At 41.4% G+C, this 15430-nt stretch overlaps 2 protein-coding genes across 4 annotated transcripts; both read right to left on the bottom strand.

Moving 5' to 3' along the window:
- Positions 1–158: 158 nt before the first annotated feature.
- LOC145434280 (membrane progestin receptor gamma-like) lies at positions 159–9360 on the bottom strand. Of its 3 annotated transcripts, none has more exons than XM_080311643.1 (8): positions 8815–9349; positions 8201–8323; positions 6443–6591; positions 5843–6019; positions 5337–5487; positions 4457–4638; positions 4121–4173; positions 159–553 (listed from the first exon to the last, which is right to left on the bottom strand). In XM_080311643.1, the coding sequence occupies exons 1-8, from the start codon at positions 8931–8933 to the stop codon at positions 338–340; spliced, it is 1170 nt and encodes a 389-aa protein (XP_080167769.1). In that variant the 5' UTR covers positions 8934–9349; the 3' UTR covers positions 159–337. The 3 variants fall into 3 exon arrangements, with proteins under 3 accessions (XP_080167769.1, XP_080167770.1, XP_080167771.1); XM_080311644.1 differs by having other exon boundaries at positions 4121–4244; positions 8815–9346; XM_080311645.1 differs by lacking the exon at positions 5843–6019 and having other exon boundaries at positions 8815–9360.
- Positions 9003–15159, bottom strand: LOC145434275 (WD repeat-containing protein 36-like). The gene has a single exon (XM_080311636.1). It carries the CDS (start codon positions 12088–12090, stop codon positions 9370–9372), a length of 2721 nt encoding a protein of 906 aa, XP_080167762.1. The 5' UTR covers positions 12091–15159; the 3' UTR covers positions 9003–9369.
- Between the last annotated feature and the right edge of the window lie 271 nt (positions 15160–15430).

The raw sequence follows: 15430 nt of genomic DNA, 5'->3' as shown, positions 1-15430 counted from the left end.
ATAAAAGACAACACTAAGACCAACTTGAACAGGGCACTCTCGCACCAATGGCAGTGGGCCCCATGACTAGCCCTGATTCTTGGCCATTCTTCTGACTACTTATAGTTAGTGATTCTGAACCATATAATAAAGCATAGCGTAGCACTGAGATAACTGAATAAAGAATCCATTGAATTTATTCATGAACACTTGTCTGAGTTTAACAGCTCCATTACATGCCTGTATCAATTACACAGTTACATACCCAGTGTTTCCAAACATAAAATCGATGCATAGGCAGGAAAGATCAATTAATTGGTCTACTTATACAGTTCGTAATTCATAAAATAATAGATAATTAGTCTAGTACGGAAGCAATAAAATGACGAGTACATAGCATGTGAAGTGCTTCATTCCTGTGGGAGTACGTATTCTCAGTAAGACATATTCCAAAATTTAAAATTAGAAATTTCTCGAAAAAAGTGCGCAAGTGGTGAAGCAAAGCAATCCAGTCACAGTCATCACGCCGGCGGTGTTCGAGAACGATAGATGCAGGTCCACAAGTGAGACATCCCTTAAACACATTAATACTAATATCAGTATCAACATACCGATATAAATGCCAGAAACATATCATGAGACCTCATTACCAGCAAGCATCAGCCAGTGGCGTAGCAGCCACTTAACGGTTACGGCCTGCGCCAGGCCCCAAGGGGGCGGTCAAATGAGGCTGCACAGTGCACAGTGTACACAGGCGGCTAAAAGCAGTGTAATTGGTAGTCCTATAGCTAGCGACCAGAGAGCTAAAATTTAATCAAACTGGACTCAATCGAAAGCTATACTGTCGCACTGATTCCGAAACACAAATTAAAATATGAGCATGGTAATGGAACCACTCCGAAATAGCCGTCAAGGCCGTTTATTCCGAACAATCGGAGAGCCGCAACACAATGACCAATTGACCATGGTAATGGGAATAGTATCGAGCGATTATTCGGAACAATGCCGATTTTCTGAATTTGATGGCTATTTCGGGGTGGTTCCGTTGCCCTGATCAGCTTTTAAATTGTAATTCCGGAATCAGGGCAACAAAAGCTTTCGATTAAGATCAGTCTTGTTAAATTGGAGTTAGCAGGCGAGGTGGCGTAGTGGTGACGATAAGCGCCTAGCGCCCAGGCAGCCTTAGTCGATTCTGGGTCGGAGGTTATTCTGGACTGCTCTTCCCCCGCGTCGCCGTTTTTACGGCGATAAAAAACGCCCGATGAAAGAGCACACTCACAAGGAATGGAGCAAGACCAAAAGACTGCGAAATAGAGACTAACATTGAAAAAGGAACTGTGAAATCGGGCTAGTGTCGTGAGGCCGAGGTGGATGCCAGTTCAAGAGACCGCTACTGCAACCGCAACTGGTCGTTCGACATCCTCGTATCTGTTCATTACATCACATTGTGTCTTGGCGCATTGTACATTGTGTTTGTCTTGTTCAGATGAAAATATAATCAGATTATAGATATTGATAAGAGACTGGTGCGGAGCAGTAACACCACGTTTGATCATGCTGCAACAGCGTTTGATGTTTTATAGTGGTTATAGTTAAATCACACCTATACTTGATTCGACACCATATTTATGCTCGTGTCTGAAACTTTGTCTGACCATTGGTGCTTCAATTGCGAGCCATGAGAGGGGCTTCTCAAAGCTGAAACTAATAAAGTCTTATTCACGTTCTACCATGAATGATGATCGGCTATCAGCTCTATCCATTCTTCCTATAGAAAGAGACTATACGTTCAAAAACTTGATTTTGAGGATATTGTCGCTGATATCGCTTCGGCGAAAGCTCAAAAAGTTCAGTTTTCAGGCGGCTATTGATTTTTTTGCCTGAAACATTCGTTCACCATTTCTTGTCTTTATTAATTTTGGCCTGATAAACGTTGAGAAGGTGAGGCTTCTTTCTCAAGCAGTATAGAAATTCTTGAGACGCAGCATATTATTCGTAATTATTTTTATTAAAAAGATTGCTGGAACATGAAACTATGTCGAAATTTGCTGCGGTTAACTTAAGGGAGCGGCAATTTCAGCAAAAGCCACGGGCAGCAACACACGCTGCTACGCCACTGGCATCGGTCCGTGTCACCAAGTCATGTTTTGATCTTACATCAGAGGTGGTCAGTAACAAAGGGCTTTTTCGTAATACATAAGTAGGCGAAGCCTACTTTCAGTACTTAATCCGGCGGTTCTCAACCGGGGGTCCGCGAAGCATTTTCAGGGGGCTCGCGAAGCCTCAAAATATTTGATATACAATTTGTATTTTTTTTAATTCGGCAAATCACGAGGCAGTTTCGCTTCATTACTAGTAAAACTCCAGAGCTCACATCAACAGAATGCCCGTCTGAGATGAAATACCCTACTGTGCAGACTCATTTTAATTGCTTAATTGCCAATAGCTCAGTGATACAAACATTTAGCTGTTTTGAGATGTTTTGCTGGGGATTGTGGGAAAGAAAAGTTGGATGAGTAAGGTCAATCATGGTGACGTCGAAATGTTTACTAAAATCGATTTTCTTCTGTGCTGCACAACCATTTTTCCATAATAACTTAAAGATAAGCTACTAGGTAAAATGACCAGGCTTGATGAAGGAGTGGCGCTCCGAAAGCTCGTGTAACTAATAAAGTTATATTCATTCGCAAGTGGACGTTAAATAGAGTGTGAAAGTAACCAAAACCAAGGCCTAATGTTTATATATATTGTCTGCTACCGGCGCAACAAAACATTCAACTACCGTAATTTACCGAATAAAGTGCGCCCCATGTATAATACGCACCCTGCATTCGCAGTACATGAGTACATGAATAGTTGCGGTTTAGTATTCGATGTTGTTCTGTTTTGCGATGTCACTGTCAAACAATCATGACATAATGATCGCTAATCATAATACAATTAACGGCATTGTCTCTTAACAAGAGTAGATAGTAGCCAAAGCCTGTGAGGTCGGCGACGCGATAGTTCAGGCTAGCGACACACGACATCTTGCGCACGAGGCCTATTACAATTACAGATGCGATTGCTCAGGCCAACGGTTATGTCGGGGGCGCACTAGTCCTGTTGGAGATGTGACTGATTACGCAAGCAATTATATCTTGCGCACGTGGCCTCTTGTGTATGCAATTGTTAAGGCCTGTCGTTGACACGATGAATCAACAAGGATTGCCGCGCACGCTTGTAGCAATCAGCGACCTGATTTTGCTCGCGTACCAACTGCAAACCAACTCAGCAAGAGATCGCGTGCTTTGCAGACGTGCTTTGATCGAGGGATTTTTTTAAGGCTTGCTGTACCCATGTATAATACGCACCCCCTATTTTAGGGCAAAAAATTGGTAAAATTTTGCGCATTATACATGGAAAATTACGGTATGTTCATTAAGAAAATTTGTTTGTCAATTTTGGTGCCATATTTGTTGTGATCATACCCAAATGTGTCGTCAAAAGCGTTCCGCGAAATTATTACATTCGCCACCATCTATATTTGTGGAAATGGATTCTCAGCATTCATTCATGTCAAATCGAAGGCGCGGATTTCCAAGACACGACCACTTATTTCAAGAAATGCAGTTGCAGAATTCGCTTTGAAATAATATAAATCAACCCAATTTTACATGAGTAGTATCATCTTATTTTCAAGAAGAATCATTTTGTTGATGTTTATTACTGATGCTACAGTTATCTTTTGCGCAAGACAGATGACGATTGTATGATAATTGGGCTAAATTTAAACTAAAACTTTGTGGGGGTCCGCGACGATCCGAAAGTGGTCCGCGATGGCATAAAGGTTGAGAACCACTGACTTAATCACTACAACAAATCTATGCTCTGGGGTACAGAACCTCATAATGCATATGTGAATAATATATTCATATATATTCCCGAAGCTTTTCGGCTGGCACTCATCAGGAGATGCCGTCAGCATTAATGCAAGCATTCAAAAAACTAGGTTCAACAACAATCATTATCACTAATAGTGACGCCACACAAAGTAACATACAAAATTCGGAAAACAAGAAAGTTATAGCGTTGGCACGATGTCCCTTCTAGGCCGGAGTAAGTTTGACACTTATATGGCATGATTCCTGGCAAAACATACCCGGTTGATGTATATTTCTCCACGTTTTTGATCACATCTTCCACGATAAATGTCTGGAAGTAGAACGCAATGGCGATGCAGACGTGTAGCCATTGGTGAGAATGCCCGACTATATCAAACGTACCTACAGAAAACAGAATGAAAAGCTCAGCGCAATAAATACGGCGATTTCTTATGGCCAACACCAGAGTTGGTGGCTCTAGACTGGCAAACATGTGCCCAAAATTTACCAAAACTGAAAACCACAAACAAAATCTTTTTCGAAAGTGACTCAAGTCAACCAAAATGGAACCCTCATAGAATAAGTCAATGAAGTAAGCCAATAATAAATAGTACCTGGAAACCATCTCTCCGGAATCTTAGATACATTGAAGAAGACGGTCAGGGCACAAAATGCAGTGACTAATAGGAAATTGGTGGCATTTTCTCCAGGATTGTCATCGAGATGACAGCGAATGTCTTCCGTGAAAAGTGTGCCGTTGCTTGAACTATCGTTTGAGAGGGCTATAGATAAATATCTGTTAAGAAGAGATATTCTTTACAAAGATTCCTATGAAATATATCAAACTGGGTATTTTAGCGACAACCAACCTAGCTCATCAGTTACCCCCCTGGTCGCGAAAACCAGATGTCTTGGGTTCGATTTCCGCTGGCTGCGGCAGGAAGAACATCTGGCATAAAACTTCAATGGCCAAATCATTGTATGGATCACAGATCCGCTGATGCAACTCACACACAGAAGCCACCATACTCTCTCTCATAGAGGGTATTGAGTATATGGAACTTAGATAATAGACTCACAACATTGCGGGCGAGAGCAGGAAAGATAGTGGCAAGTGTTCCAACTCATGAGCATATGTTTTTGGTGATAGATGTCAAAGATCGAGACATCTGTAAAATTTAGCTGATCTTGTTTGAGGTAGGCCTACTACTGGGAAGAAAGCAGATATTCAACAAGCTCTTGAACCAACTCGACATTTTCAAATTACAATTATATCCATCATTACGGAAGGTTTTGTAACACAACTCTCCTTTCCCCGACTATGTGGTACCAGCCCAAGGAAATATGGAGCGACTGGGGTCCTTGCTGCAAATTATATTTACGAGGCCATTTTTGCAATCCGACGAGGTGTTTATTCAAGAAATGGCCTATCATGTCTAAGGTATTTCTCCATAAACCACTTCTTCACAAACTGCAAACTCTTCGATTGCTTACTTAATTCCACATGGTACTGACGAGCCCATGTATAAAACAACAAAGACGGAACTTCTCAGAAGATATCTCAGTTTCGAAGTCATTCTCCGTGAGTAGCAGCAAGCCGCATGTCCGACCACCCCGGCAACTCCCAGTATTAGCATCAAATTTGCTGCGAAATAATGAACACGTTGAATTGTGTGATATCTAGAACTGACCAATATTGTGCAAGGATTCTAATCAGTTCTCTAGAGTGTGGGATAGATGAGACCTGATGACACCTGTGAGAATCTCACACTGCAATTTGCTGAATCACTGTTTAGTGTGTGTGCTCAGTGATCACATCTAATCATTTTATGCTCACTCCATATGGTTAAGGTAACAATTTTAGGATTGGCCAAGCGACCCGAGAAAGCGTTAATAACTCTTGAACAATTCGCTGAGCAATTGAGCATAGTTGATGACAGAATCAAATCTAGGTAAATGTAACCGTACTAGCTGGCAATACACGGTAACTCCATACTCACGGATCCTTACGCCGATACATTCGTATGGACAGACATAGTTATTGTAAACAATAGCACTTCCAAGCGAACTGAGCGTGATACTGGCATAATCACAGAACCAACAGCTTTCACGCACGTTGTGTGATGCGCTGCAGAAGACATGGGCAAGACAGCTTCCAATCAGCATCATGCATGTACCTCAAGATGAATAGGAAAATTTGAAAGGCTATCGTTTGCATCATGCTTGGTCATGGGATAGGAATGTTGCTAGCAGAAGCCTTGTATACGGACTGCGTGTTATATCAAACTGGCCTTGGTTTTTATGTAATTTAATATTCATTGTCCCCTTGTTCAAGGTTTAGAATGCTCCCCGATAGTCCGCTCTTTATTTACTTATGAAAAAACATTGCTAGTTTTGTTCCTAATTCCTAATACTTCAAAATGCAGGTTCAACTGATTGGATGACGAGGGATGTAACCTACGATCGTATTGCTACACTAAATGTCAATTTCTATTTTGTAACTGTGTCTATTTCGTTAACAAAACACCTACCTCAATCTCTCTCTCTCGATAGAGTTTCTTTGGTGAGTGAATGTTGAAGATCACAGGTAGAATACTCACCGATAGCATAAATGATGATCGGAACATAAATGGCTTCAAAAATTGATCCCTGGAGTCCATTGGCTATCAACCAAAACCGATTCGCGAGAATGAAAAGAAATATAAAATGAGTCCAAAAATTGAACGTCTCATTAGTCGGATAGAAGATGCTGAAAAATAAACATCAAATTGTCAGTATACAGCACAGAAATTTGTCAAATGCAATTGTGATTCTGCAACTCAATAACTTAACTAAACATCTGAGTCCAAGGCAGGGGTGGCTAACCTTTACGACCATGAGGCCACATGAAATTTATGAATCATTACATGGGCCACTGGAATGTTGATTATCCCTTTTCGTGGTCAGATCGGAGCAAGTCGGATTAGGTAACAGGGAAAGCAAGACTTGTCGATTACTTTTATGCCATGAAAACTTAGCGTGTATTTATGTTCTAGCTGAGTGAAGGGCGAACATTTTGCAAAGTTAATAAATGAACGGATTCAGTCAATATTATTGTTATTTGCATATATTACAGGTCGCCTCTGTAAACCGCCGGGCTCAGTTTGCCAAGGCAGGACTATGAGGCTCCAGGATTTATCAATGGAGAAAGGTTTGGTCAACATGCGTCCATCATTTTGTGTCAAGATTTTATCGCGGAAGATATTTCTGCGAGCGTGCCAGTGAAGTCGCATGTTAGACGACTCGTTCTCTCATAATTGCGAATATAGTTATCAAATTTTTGGGTGGCCTTGCAGGTTCAGAATAAATTGCATGGGCTATTTATATTTTGGTAATATTAATAATTTCTAAAATTATCTTGTGGGCCACTCAAAACCTTCTCGCGGGCCACAGGTTGGCAGATGAAAACCTATCTTATACCAGCATTTTGAAATGCTGGGAAAATTTTATGTGTCCGAAATAAGGGACACAGTAGTTATGTAAAGATTAAGAAATTGAATGTAACAAGAGCAACTGACTAATCAATATCACTACCATGGCTTACCGGTATATAAGTGCTTCTCAACCGGTGAGTCGCGAAGCTATCTCTGGTGGGTCGCATAGAATTTCTAAATGTTACGGTCTTTTGTCCAATTTGCAAAAAATGCTAAACACCGAAACTTCTTACGATTAGACGGGCTCATACCCGTTCTGCTACTCTGAATTAAAGCCACGTTCCTATGCTTACAATAATTGATGAACCAGATATTTGTGACGGTCATTTTTATGAGAGTGTGAAATTGGACAGTGGTGTGTTTTTGTGTACGCCGTGAAACTGCGAACGTTGGTTGGAAAATGCAATCCAGCCCGATTGTAATCAGCAAACAATACTCGAGACCCTTTTATGTTAGACGTAAACGACGAATTACTACTTGAATACCCGCTTCGTCGTTTGTAATCCACCATTACGAGCATTCTTGTCAGCTTGAGACACTTGTATTCTCAAACAGACGCACAATTTAACTTGTGGGCGTCTTATTCTACTGTCACTCACAAGACTCATTGTAATTTGAATTACTTTCTCATATGCTAGGTCATATCTCATGCTGGGTCGCACAGTGAAACATTGAGGTAAAAGTGGGTCACGAACGAAAAAGGTCGGGAAGCACAGGCTTATAAAGCACTTTTGCTTGCTATGTTGTCAGGAAGTCAAATCTTACAGAGAATTACCAGAACGGATTCTGTAATGAAACAAGGCTAGTTGGCAGTTGCTATTCAAGAACGTACAGAACGGAAATTCAAACCTAGCGTGTTTCGATTCAACTCTCAGAAACTTTTACCTTTTGATACAGTAGCTGTAAGACGAGGGGATTGGTCGATATCCCGCATGCAAATGCAGTTCTCGATATTGGGGAAGCATATCATCTGACGTGACGAGCCCGTACGTCTTCAGCCACGCCTTTCTGATAAAAAGAAGTCCACTTGACCAATAAATCCCACAGCACAGCAGTAGCCGATAGATATTGCCACATGCAGTAATGCACGGAAAAGCAGATGGAACAATATTCATGTAACTGAAACAGCTATGGAATGGTTATATGGCTGGGAGTTATTCTGCTCAAAGATACTTTGCCATCTCTCAACATATACATATATATATATCTAGCTGTAGCTTATGGGTAAATTGTAGAGCTGGGACAATGATTCGAGCAATAATTTCAATTATTTGAGTCGAATAGTGAGTAGGTTACCTACTGAAATTATGCACTCCTTGTCACTAGAGTTCATGTATCAATATATTTTCAACCCTCGATTTGTCGTATCACAGTATACGAAACGTCTAGTACGAAGCTACACACATTGGCGGAAACTTCATACTTATGAAGTCGCGATCAACACACAGCATTGTTACAAAGTGCAATCGAAAGGCGTGATCGAAAAAATAATCTCGCACCTATCCACATTATCCTTTGAGCCAAAGAGCAGATGAAGTCTTGTTGCATCAAACGGTCCTGCCACTTTTTCAGAACAACCGCACACATTCCTGTCCTTTGGATCGGCAGCATGGCCCATCAAACTATTCCTTGTAAAAGCGTCTGCAAGAGTACTGTACTTCCACCCGGGCCCAGAACTACATTAAAATCTGGAGAAATCCGAAAATGACAAGATGAAAATTGTGAGGCACCAATGACAAATTGATTCGCAGAAAAGGCAGTGATTTCGAAGATAATCTAACGTTCCGAATCATTAACAGATGCAAAATTCCGAAACAAACCATATTTGCAACCAAATCACATCAAGTAGCTAACACCGAATTCGTGAAACAACAGTTCCATAATATCCGCATCAAGTTAACCAATCATCTTACACAGTATAAGATATTGCACCATTCAAAAACCTCCTTGTGGTGCGTAATTTCACATTGCCATTGTTACATGAATATAACATGATTCACATTTCCTAAAGCGTATTCAAATACCCCTCAAACAATTACCGCTATACGTCACATTCAAGCGTGCGAATTAACAGCTTTGATGTGATTAAGAAGGCATATGCTCTGATCGATATCTTTTCTGAGCGAATCCCAACACGTCTTGTGTTCAATCTCGATTTCTTCCAAGAGTTCCACCAGTATCGGGTCAGACGCAATGTCGCCAGCGTGCACCTTCATAAACAACGCAAGGAGCGATTCAGCAAATTCAAAGTCCCTCCTTGATTTCAACGTCGACAGAATCAGCTTGAGAAAGCCAGACATGACTTCGAGAGAGCCGCCGCATTCGGACGCCAGGCCTCGTATCTCCGCGTCAATAGCAGATGGGCCCATCTCTTTCAATTTGTTCATTGCTGTCAATTGATTAGAGGTAGATTCTTGGTCGAGTAATGACGAAGCAAAATTCGACAACGGCATCAAACTCATCGGCTTGACGATCTTAGAATCTTTCTCCTCGCCGCTGATATCAAAGCTAGGAGTCAATCCGGCGACCGTAGGGATAAAAAACGGCGCTAACTTAGGTTGCTTCACGGGCTGTTTTGGCTTATTCCGCTTTTTGATGATATCGAGCGAAACCAAATGAGCCCACTTTGTAGACGGCAATCCCGACGTTGTGACAAGAGTCTCATCCAATGGCTTTGCCAAATGTGCATCATCGTTGTCCTGCGTAACTTCTTTTGAAGTTTGACATTCCGATTCTGCAACGTCGCCATCTGTAACTTCAGACGCGGGTAACTCCACGACATTGGTAGGATGATAATCCAACGGAAGCGGAGCCAGTGATACACGACCATATATGGAAGAGTTGTACCACAAAAACACGCCCAAATCATCGACGTGACACGTAGCGAGTACATCTGCATTCACAGACAGTGCTACAGTGACCGCAGGCGTGTCGACTAGAAAACAATCGATCAAGCTGGACGACGATAACTCGAACGTTCTGATCGTGCAGTCCATGGAAGCCGCCACAAGCCAGCGGCCGTCTGCACTCCATGTCATGTCGGTGATGTTGCCTCGAAAGCCGGTCAGACGACGCGCCAAATTCCTTGTATCCAAATCGTACACGAGAATAGAGAAATCATCAAGAGCAACTGCCACCAGCGAGTTCTCGCCTTGAAGACTCAGCATCGAAGGTTTCGACTCAATTTCAATCTTTTCTATTAGTTTCTTGGTCTTGAACCTCCAGAATTTCAGGGAATTATCGCTTCCCGCAGTCACCACAACTTGGTTGAGTAGATTGACAGCGATCCCACAGATTTGCCGGGTGTGTGCACTAGTCAAATCGGCGTCAACAAAGGTGCCGCGATGTAACCCAGATTGCATATTAAAAATGTCTACATGGCCCGTGTTGTAGCCGACAAGGCAAAAATTTCCGCACTGTGTCGAAGTAACGGCGGTCACATAAACACCGACTTTTTTTTCTTTGTTTTTGTCTTTGGCAGTCGTGCGCAAATTCCTGAATCGCTCGTGAAGTAACTTGTATGTTCCCATTTTGCAACGGTGGAAGTTCCAAGTTGTTGCGATCGCGGTCTTATGGTGAAACGCGATGATGTTGTCCCATTCTCTTTGTCTGGCTGTTGATGACGAAAAATCTACGATAGGCGGTAGTTTGCGTTTGTCTAAATGTGAGGCGGCTCTACGAGCCATGGCACGATTCGTGGATGCCTGCCCCATGCTTTTGACTAGATGTTCGTTTTCGAGTGAGAATATTCTCATTGTCGAATCATACGCGACTGATATGATGTTAGTTTCGTCGTGAAACCGGATTTTAGTCGGCGGCAGACTGTGGCCAGCCCGGTATCTCAGTAACCGTCCGGAGCCATCACTCTGATCGAAAGCCCACATTTTCACGCTATTATCCGCAGAATTTGTGAGAAGCGCAGGCTGACCAGGTAAAAATGTCATTCCGGCGATTTTATCGCTGTGCACGCGCTCCATAACGGAAAGCAAACGTTTTTCTTCTAAATCCCAAACTGAGATTTTTTGCCCGCCACCTGTCACCATCGTAGGAGGCCCATCCAGCCGAAAAGCAATCCCGACAATCGGATCTTCATTTTGCACAAAGCGCATGATTTCTCGATCCAATTTGATATTTACAATGACTACACTTCCGCTTGACCTTCCAATTGCAATGACATCCACTGCAGGCGATTGTGCCATGCAGACTACCGACGACGTGTCTGTCACGTCCTTAAACGTGTACAACATCACATTCTTTCTGATATTCCACAATTGTAAGGTGCCTTGGGACGAACCAAACAGAATTTTGTTTACATACGTAGAAGGATGAAGAATGGATGTAATTTGAAAGGATTTATTGTCGAATTCCATATCAAGATACAGTTCTTGAGAATTGATATGCCAGATCTTAACCGCACCGGATATATCAACCGTTATCAGATGTTCAGAAAACGGTAGGATCAAATGAACTTCATCCTTGTGCCCTTCGTATGTGTACTTGACTTGTCTGTTATGCTGAAAAGCCCGTACTGTATTCCCACAGCCAGTATAGACCAAAAATCGATCGGCGGCAATGCATGAAATATCCTCCGGATGAGCATTGCTGACTTGGGTGAGTTTCAGTTTTGAGCAATTGTAAGTATGGAAAACCTTTCCCACGGCAACAAACACGTAATGTTCTTGATGCTTTTGATGATAACGAGTGCAGTGCGGAATGTGTGAGGAGTACAGCCCAAGAGCCCGATATGGCTCGAAAAGTTTTGCTTTGTCGCCCATGATTTTCAAATTAGGATACCTATCAGTACCTGGTCCTGGTATAAGAAACAGAAAAGTTTGAATACTTTTCCAAATTAGTTACAATTACACCAAAACGAGTTTTCACAGAAAACTATGGTAAATTAGACAAATTTGGTCTTAATGTCTCGAATCAATTTTTTAGCAGAAAAAGTCTTAAAGACCAATTAGTCTTACCAAGTACTTTCTGTCTCAAATCGATTTTTAGCAAACAAGTTTAAAAGACCAATTAGTCTTACCAAGTACTTTCAGTCTTAAAAGTCAGACCCAAATTGATCGAAAATAGTATCAGTGCTTTGAGGGCATCCTTTTCAGTGTTAGGTTCTGAGTGAAGGGGAAGCATGACAGAGACCTGAATTTGCAGTGTTGGGATGATAGTGTACTAAGGAGTTTACGAGACATTCACTAGATAACGTTATTAAGGTACATGCCAGTTACCACTCAACATGTAATATTAACAGAACAACGCAAAAAAACTGCAAAATTTGTCTTAAAAACAAGACTAAAAAAATGAAGCATCAAAAATTATCTCAATAAGCTAGCTGTGTCTATGAAGTCCTTAGCGCAGTATTTTCCCATGGTCTCTTTCAATCTCCTCCTTCACTAGGAACCTAACACTAGAAAGGATGCCCCCAAAGCACTGCTTCTATTATCGATCAATTTGGGTCTTACTTTTGATACAGAAAGAACATGGTAAGACTAGTTGGTCTTGAAGACTTTTCTGCTAAAAATCAATTGGAGACATTAAGATCAAACTTGTCTAATTTTATCCTCTTGGCCCATCTCAACTTTCCGGTCTCATTTTTAAGACCAAGAACCATGTTATTTCTGGATTAGCGAAATTTGTCTTGAAAACAAGACCACAGAAACGGATGAATCAAAGAATGTCTCAATAAGCACAATACCGGTACGTCTTATAAGATGTGTTTTATTGGTCTGATTTTGAAGACCGAATGATCATGACAATTTTGTATGGTCTTGAAAAGCTGAATCAGTCTCAATTTCAAGACCTCACTTCATCAGCAGGACTGAAATTGCTGAAAATGAGACAAATTCATCCTCATGTCTTAAATTTGACTTTTGGAACCAAACTTGCCTCATATTTTTGTAGTGTAGGCCTACCTGTACACATCAGAAATCATTGACATAGTGACAAAACATGGCATCCTTTCTTAGGAATTGCCTGCGTGGCAGACTTTCCAACCATATTTTGGAAATCTAAAAAGAGGACACTTTTTCAGAATTTTGAGACTTGCAAAACCGGAGAAGAATTCTCAAATACTGTATATTTTTCCCACTTTGTGATCGGTTGACTGAAAAAAAAAAGGGCAAGGGCGTCCTCCGAGGACATTTTCAAAGAAGTAAAAAAAGTGGACAAATCCTCTTATAAGAGGACTTATGGTAACCCTATATAATACGCCAGGTTCAGTTCCATTTATAGTTTATTAATAACTTGATCAACTCAAAACACCACAAGATTGCAATAAAATGAAAAGATTGGAGTCGAAACGACTCAAGTAGGCCCTATTTAGTCATATTTGCTATCTTTTCATTGTATTGCAGCCTTGTGAGGTTTTGAAATGATAAAAATTCTAAATGAAATGAACTGAATTATTGTTGACGAAAGTCCACGGTTCACATTATTTCGAATCGAATCAATCAACCTATATTCAGCAAACAGTAGCGACAAAATACGGTTAGAAAGATATTGAGAATGGGAAGTAAGTCAAGTAACTAGGGTGGTGGTGGTCCTGATACCAGGTGTACACGGTGAGACAGTAGCATGACGATAACGTACGCAATGCCGCATATTGTCGCCTTCCATGACATGCCACCCTACCCCATTTCTTGTCGCTTGCCTTTTTCCTATAACTATCTTCTTTACTTTTCATTCAGTGTGCACTGTGCAGTCGCAGTGCATGCCTCCTCTTTACGCCACCTAGGCCAATGTGGGTGTCTGATTCCATAGACTTGTCCAAATCGCTTCGAAACCTTCCTATCTTTTCATCGTATTGCATTTTGTGGTGCATTGAACTGCTAAAATTGCTAATAAACCAAAGAGGACGACTACAGTGTACGTATCTAAACTTATACAGCGAAATTATCATGTGCGCTTTTGAAGTGCAGCGGCTGCGGCCGTGAAGTTGAGAGCGGGTACGCCGAAGTCAACGGAGGTCTCTACTGATACTATGGATTTGCTTGAATGCTGGGCTACCTATACGTGCACAATATACATTATACAATCATTGCCGCAGATATATCACGATCATTCGAAATAAATGCCAAAAATTTACACCGGATACCCATCAAATTCCACGAGACGTTTGCACATTCTGTCTGATTCGTATCACTTAAATATTGAGAATAATGAGTGTATTAGGATGTCATTGAGAAATAACTAGAAGGACGCGAATAAACTGTAGCATACTGTTCAGTTAGTAGTCTTATGCTGTCAACGCATATTGATTGAATGCAATCATATCTCGATGAAGCCTATTCTAAGCCAACTATTACATCTATACCAAATGCGAACACAAAATCGAAATATAATAATAATAATTGTCAGATTATATTTTCATCTGCCCAGCGCACTCACACCATAGCAATTTACAGCGTAGCTGCGTACGCTGTAAATTGCTATGCTCACACGATGTACAATGCGATTGCGTAAAGAGATAGAAGAGAATGCCGAAACGACCAGTTGCGGTCTCTTGATCAAGCATCCACCTCGGTCTACTGCCCGATGTCAACTATCAAGACGAGGCAATTTGATCTCACACCGATATAGCACTACATCAACGAAGTAATTAGCCTACGCATAGAAAATTACAACCAATTTATAAATTTCACAAATTGGAATAAAATCATGTTGATGTTGAAAACCCGGGCAAATCTTACCCAAGCGTAGGCGACAGCAATCAATCAATGGCCAGATAATATTTTTATATCCCCTACACCAGGGGTCACCAACCTTTTTGCAACCGAGGGCTACTTTTGCGTAATGATTGAAGCGGCGGGCTACTATTTACTCCCGCCGTTTACCCACGTCACACCGAATTTCCGCTTTGACATTCATAGCACTGGGCAGGACTGGACATCATGTTACCTGTTTCTATAGCAGTCAGTGGGAAGCCTGTCATTGTATGATATGAACTAGTGCGCTGTACTCTGGTATTCACCTTGACATTGCAATTCTGAGTGAGTGTTCCAGATGTGCAATAAATAAGCGTTTTGTGTTTGTTTTTGATGAAGTTCATGCCCGAAAAGCATGATTCACAACGATAAGTTGAACCATAGACGCTTGCAACCTTCATAGCTGCTG

Source organism: Botryllus schlosseri, chromosome 2 (assembly GCF_051294905.1).
Source record: "Botryllus schlosseri isolate E-star chromosome 2, Bs_hap1, whole genome shotgun sequence".
In the NCBI taxonomy this organism is placed as follows: domain Eukaryota; kingdom Metazoa; phylum Chordata; class Ascidiacea; order Stolidobranchia; family Styelidae; genus Botryllus; species Botryllus schlosseri.
This window is presented reverse-complemented; position numbering and strand designations above follow the sequence as displayed.

Bases quoted from the DNA above. Each gene is read 5' to 3' on its own strand.
- LOC145434275 (XM_080311636.1), bottom strand. From the start codon at position 12,090: ATGGGCGACAAAGCAAAACTTTTCGAGCCATATCGGGCTCTTGGGCTG.
- LOC145434280 (XM_080311643.1), bottom strand. From the start codon at position 8,933: ATGGGCCATGCTGCCGATCCAAAGGACAGGAATGTGTGCGGTTGTTCT. The intron at 4,639-5,336 runs GTAAGCAATCGA...TCTTCTTAACAG, and splicing joins TCAGTACCATGTGGAATTAA to ATATTTATCTATAGCCCTCT. The intron at 4,174-4,456 runs GTACTATTTATT...TTCTACTTCCAG, and splicing joins TCCGGAGAGATGGTTTCCAG to ACATTTATCGTGGAAGATGT.